Raw genomic sequence first — 6,210 nt, 5'->3', positions numbered from 1 at the left:
AATGTTGCCCAAAATACCTCCCCTCGAATTGGAGATACGCGACAATGTATCATTTGACTCGTACCTTTCATTATGTCAAGAGTGAAACTCGTAGCTTTCCATGCTAACACGATTCTACCATTTGGGTGATAGAACAAATTTGTTGTAAAACACCAACCCGGAAACATTTAAAGGTATAAATCTCCCAAATGAGGAAATTTAACCTTTGTTTCAAGGAGACCAACCAACCCCGTATTTTTAGATTGTAAAATCCTCCAGACTTCTTGTTGTTTCGAGCTGTTGTTGATCCCCCTGACATTTCAGCATACTATTCTATCCATTGGGGGGTGGAGGTCCTCCCCCTCCATCCATATTAACCCCTAAATCACAAAGTAATTGTCCCACTTGAATCTCCCATCTGTCATTCCTTCCAGGGCCTGAAAAGTATTCTTTGTTGGTGTTGGATCGGCTTTTGTAGACATTTTGAGCTTGTTGTTGGCTATTGAAGTGACACTAGCATCCTTTTTGTTTATTGCCTTTTGTACTGGAAGCATCGTGTTCTTTTGATGAGCTTTCGGCACCCACCTTTTCACCACTTCATTCTTCTTCTTGCAGACTTCCTTTGAATGCCCATATCCATCACAATTAGTGCATCTAATCGGCTTCCACTCATACAACAAAGTAACATAAGTAATCTCATCATTTTCATTTAAGAATTCTACTGTGTCAAGAAACTCTTGATCTATGGTCACCTCAATCAAAACTCTAGCATATTGAAGTTTATCTCGGTTCCTTTTGGCTACATCCTGCTGTAAGTACTCTCCAACAGGGCTAAGAATTTTTGCCAAAGCTCTATTACCCCAGTATTTTAAGTGCAAATCGTACATGTGCACCCAAATTGGAAATTTATAGAGTTCTTCCTTGGTGAAACTCCCATCAGCAGACCAAGCCTTCATAACAACAGGCTTCCTATCAAAAAACATATATCCCCCATTCAAGACCATATCCCTCTGCTCATCAGTTGTAAATTTGGCCAAAAAAAACTCCATGATCAAGTAACCCAATCTTATCTAATCCTTTATTCCTCCACATACGCCTAAAAAAACCCTCAATAACAGGCATAGGGAGATTAGCCCCAAGCGCATAACAAACCAAAGATGAGGACCATAATTTAATCTCCTTTTCCACATCTTCTTTCTCAATTTTTACATTCAACTTCTTAAACCCCTGGTTCCCCTGTTCCCTCACAGCACGGCTATTAACACGTAAAATATGTAAGGGTGTTTTAACCGTACCTGATCTTTTCGCAACAGCTTTCCCCTTTTGTATAATTTCCATCCATTCTGAAAAATCACTCTGGATCTGCTCCTGGTTGTGCTCAAAACCTTTGTCGCCATCCTTCAATTGCATGTCTCCAGTCCCAATCACCTATGCATCCCCGTTGGCAATCGCATCTCCCTTCTCTGAATCAGAGAATTCCACAAGGTCATAACTGAGAATCTCTGCCACCACTCTTGTCTTCTTCACTGGATCCAAAGATCTCGGCCCCTTTAATTTTTTCATCTGCTTAGTTACACTCTTCCGAGGTCGCCCGCATCCGGCCATGGCTCCTGCTACCGTTGAGACTCGTCGACCTCTTTTAAATCTTTAATATGGGATGACACTTTTGGATTGGTATTTTTGTATATATATATATATTTTTAAAATTTCACAAACAGTGTTTTGGTTTAATTTTTTTTAATATGTTTATGTCAATTTTTTTATATATAATATTGTTTATTTATTTGAAATTTATATAACAATGATACAAATTTACTAAAAATAATTAATAAATTTTATAAATAAATCTAAGCAAGTGTGCATTGTACGTTGCTTGTATCTAGTATAACAATATAAATAAAACCTAGCCCTAATCTTATTGGGCCTCTACGTGGACCATAGTCCATTTGGACTGTTGTTTGCACCAACTACAGGGCTTTGGGCTTTGTGGTATTTTATCTCTATAAAATGTTATTTGTTGGGAATTTATCATATTAATTTATGCAATATACAATTATGCTACAAAATTAAATATGATTAAATTAATTTTCCATAAAAATTAATTTAACATAATTATCAATATAATTTATTTTTCCATTAAATATTATTTCATAAATAAGTTTATTATGTGATATTAAAAATAATACTTTATTATTTTTAATTAATTCATTTTGATACCCAAATCCTACCTATGTGTTATCGAGTTAGTATGGGGACGGTATGGACCCATAGTTCTAAGTTCTAATAATTTAATTAATTTCACTAACTCTTAGTTCCATTAATTAATTTATTAACTATGAATTATTCCACTAAAAATTCATAGTTGAACTCTCAAAACTATATTCCTATATTATTATAAGCTATAACTATAAATTTGTCTATTAATTTAGTCATTGCATGAGTTATGACCCTGTGCTAGTTGTTCATAATTAAAGTTAGGTCTTAATGTTTGTTAACCTCTCTAACTATGTCTTTATCAATTAGTTTCATTGATCCTCTAATGAACATTATTCTATAAATTTAATTATAGAATGAAATTTATGTTCTCTAACAGAAATTGAGTGTTCTATGTTCAAGTCCCGAATCAATACTTAAAGGAACAACTAATCTGCTTTCATTTAAGTAAATAGTAGATTCCATATCAGTGAAGTATGTTCCTAGCTACTTGTAGTTCTATGAATCCAAGATATTAGGAATTCAGTCGTACGACTATTGAACCTTACCCGATAAGTCAAAAGTCATAAAAGCACAAATAGGAGTTCATTACTCACTTCAGGATTGAGGTCAAGTCTCAAATGACATCAATTGTGTATGTTGAACTTCTATATTCTAACAGAGATTATCAAAAGTTCTTTCTTTTATTGTGTCCAAGTCCAATACAATCTATATTGTATGTAGTGCATCTATCTCTTTGTGCTGCTACACTTAATAGTCTGGATAAATTGTTCTGTCTTAAATAGAAGATAGACCATACTCATAATCTTTATTAAATAATGCTCCCACTTTATTTAGCGATATGGAAATTTTTTATATTATTATCTTGAATTAAATCATCATGTATATATATCATTATACATATACTTAATTCATGACCACATCAATAATATTGATTTTTCATGATAAATGGCATGTATAATTAAATACAAATATGAGTGCAAAATATTAATTTTATTTAATTAATAGAAATTGTTAATACAAAAATAGCTTTAAGGGCACAAATCCCAACAAAGGGCTCTAGCTAGAATAGCTCCTGCAAGTGCTCTGGGCCTATAGGACCTCACATTGCACATCTACTAAGCACACACCCTTCTCTCTAACCTTTGGAAGCGAGGATATACTCCTAGTGGAGGCTCTAGTGATGTCCCATAGGCAAAGAACCTACAACCAGGATCGGAATCATGGCCTGCTTAATGCATCCTTGGATTTCATTGTAGAGTGGCGGGAGGAGTCTCAATTACAGCTCGCCCATTACCAACAAATGGCTACTCACTATTTTAACTCGAAAGTCAAAGGATGTAGACTCGAGCTGGGTGATTTAGTGCTCCGAAGGGTGTTTTTTGTGAACAGAGATCCTAAAGATGGTGTATTGGGATCGAACTGGGAAGGACCCTACCAGATCGTGGAAATCATGCGTGAAGGAACCTTCAAACTAGATCGGTTAAGTGGAGAATTGGTCCCATGGACCTAGAATGCTCTACATCTCAAAAAATACTATCAATGAATACGATAACTTTGTTAGTTTTTAATGTTTTTAGTATTTTTCTGTGTAAGGCTTATTTATAAAAGTTGTTCTATTTCAATAACACAAGATTTCTACGTAATTTAAATGTTGAATTAATATTTTATCTTATTCTTGTGATGCATCACGAGCTCATTTTGTAAAAGCGACCTAGAATATTCATAAATTATGATCGCTTGGCGAGCATATAACTCTTGAAGAGTCTTTGAAGTATTTAACAAATTTAGATAAACTTTGCATAACTTAGAATTTGGAAAATTAATTATTCTACCACTTTTTAAAGCTCAAATTTTCAAAGAAATTCTGAATATAAACTAAGTTAAGAAAATTCAATGAAATAAAACCTAGAAATCAACTAGGAAACCCTGGATATAACAAGGTCCGAGGCCTGATTCCTAACAGGTGCAGCGCTATTAGGCGAACAAACTCCTGGATATAGTAGATCGTTGGGCAAAATTAACTGGTTGAGCCATCAGACATTTATCTCAATCTAAAGTTAACCCCTATGACTATGCAAATGTACAAGGACTTCAAAAAAAGTCATAAACATGGCAAGATAATAGGTTAAGGGGAACAAAAAATAGATCAAAAATTAATAAACATGTACTAGCACAAGTATATGAATAACTAGAGGAAAATAACCTTGAACTATGCTCGTTCTCGGACCCTTGCTGTACTCAGCTTCCTACCGTTCTTGGCCTTCGCTGTTCCTGACCCTCGCTGTTCACTCACAAACATGCATCACATAGCATAATATTCACAGATATTTAAACGCATATTAAACATAAGCATTAGGGCCACACCCTGCAATACAAACAATAGGGTCATGCCCTGCTCTACGTGCACAACAGTTTTCTTAACTGTGTCCCAAGCTGATAAGCCAATGCGATCCTGAGCACAGTCCCCTAGTCTGAGCCTTGTTGAAAACCTAGTCACAACGCATTCATGATAACCATCCATCAAGCCTTAAATCAATAAATAACTTCCAAATATTAATCTAGCCTCCGAGACCTTGGATTCTACCAAATCAGGTAGTAGAATCCTTCACAAGCCTTAACATTTGAGTTCCAGAGCAAAAAACCTCCTTTCCCTTTTCTTTCTATTTAGGGTTGCGACCCGCTACATAGTCAAAGGGAAAGACCCTCCCTGTTGGAGGACACGGGCCGCAGCATGCTCCCCCATGCTGTGATGTCTAGGCAAGCCAGAGGCTCCTCCAACCTCTTCAAATAGGTGGGTCGCAGCCCCTGAAGAACAGGGCCGCAGCTCGGGTCTCCAAAACTCAGAAATCCACCATAATTTTACAAGCTAACCTCCCTGTAACTCACCAATTTTGAGCCTTAATCTCAGAATTATGCCTAGGATTCAAATCTAAATAACAAAATTGATAAAACATCCAAGGAACTCAGCAAAAACCCCCTCTGTTACAGATTCGGCTTGAGCTAATTTCCCAAGTCTTCAAGCTTCTATCCTCACAATTTCTAGCCTTGAATCCTCAATCTCTGGAAAATTTTCTTCAAATCTCTCAACACCCTTCCAAAGACCAAGAGAAAGAGAGGGAAACGTGAGGGAGAGAGGGAGAGATGAGTGATAGAGTTTCCGTCTTTTTTGTCTATTTTCCTTATTTCCATAAATGCCCTTTTGATCAACTTGAGTGCCTCCAAGGGCAATTTCGTCATTTGCCACATCCTGCTAAATTCTCGAGTGTTCCTATAAATCCTCGTTTAATCCCAACATGTATAAATAATTGCAAAATTACTATCCGTTACCCGATAAATCCCAAACACCAACTATGTTCCCAAAATACCCCTAGGCTCCTCTCGAGCCGGGTATTCGACCTCGTTGTGACTATTTAAATAAACTACTCCTTAGGACAGTCTCAGATCGCACATCACAAATATATCACCACTCACTTGTGGTATCAATCATAATATACACAAATATTACATTTATGCCCTCAATGAGCTAAAATTACAAATATGCCCCTAATAACAAGATGGGGCCCACCTGCATATTTAATTCACCTAAACATGCATTTCTAATCACATAGTCATTAAATTCACATATTAGCATAACTAAATCAATTATTGCCCTCCCAACACGTTAATCAAGGTCCTATGCCTTATTAGCAAATTTGGGACGCTACAGAACCCGTTTTACATAAAGAATTGGTCCTTATAGTCAGTTAGGTGGCTGGGTAGGTCGATGATAGAGGCTATGCTAGGGAGTCTGGTGAGGTAGTAGAAGCCATCACCTCGGCCCTTTGACTCTGGATTGGCCTTGAGCCAGAAGAAATACATAATATTAGCAGGGGATTGAACGTCACACTCGTGCTTTAAAAATAAATACTTTAAGGGGGGAGCTAAAATGGTGCCAGTTCAACATAGTTTAAAAAGTCTATGGAGTAGTGGTCTAGGGGAAGGAAGGCACTTGCCTTCAGGTGCTCATCACTTTAA

At 36.5% G+C, this 6,210-nt stretch overlaps 1 protein-coding gene across 1 annotated transcript; it reads right to left on the bottom strand.

Moving 5' to 3' along the window:
* Window positions 1–359: 359 nt before the first annotated feature.
* LOC133799884 (uncharacterized) lies at window positions 360–1,389 on the bottom strand. The gene is made up of 2 exons (XM_062237871.1): window positions 1,132–1,389; window positions 360–989 (listed from the first exon to the last, which is right to left on the bottom strand). The coding sequence occupies exons 1-2, from the start codon at window positions 1,387–1,389 to the stop codon at window positions 360–362; spliced, it is 888 nt and encodes a 295-aa protein (XP_062093855.1).
* Between the last annotated feature and the right edge of the window lie 4,821 nt (window positions 1,390–6,210).

This window comes from Humulus lupulus, chromosome 9 (genome assembly GCF_963169125.1).
Source record: "Humulus lupulus chromosome 9, drHumLupu1.1, whole genome shotgun sequence".
Classification (NCBI taxonomy): domain Eukaryota; kingdom Viridiplantae; phylum Streptophyta; class Magnoliopsida; order Rosales; family Cannabaceae; genus Humulus; species Humulus lupulus.
This window is presented reverse-complemented; position numbering and strand designations above follow the sequence as displayed.

Excerpts from the sequence above, each read along its gene's own strand:
- LOC133799884 (XM_062237871.1), bottom strand. The coding sequence starts at position 1,389 with ATGCAATTGAAGGATGGCGACAAAGGTTTTGAGCACAACCAGGAGCAG. Across the intron at positions 990-1,131 it reads AATTATGGTCCTCATCTTTG|AGGGATATGGTCTTGAATGG; the intron begins GTTTGTTATGCG and ends ACTGATGAGCAG.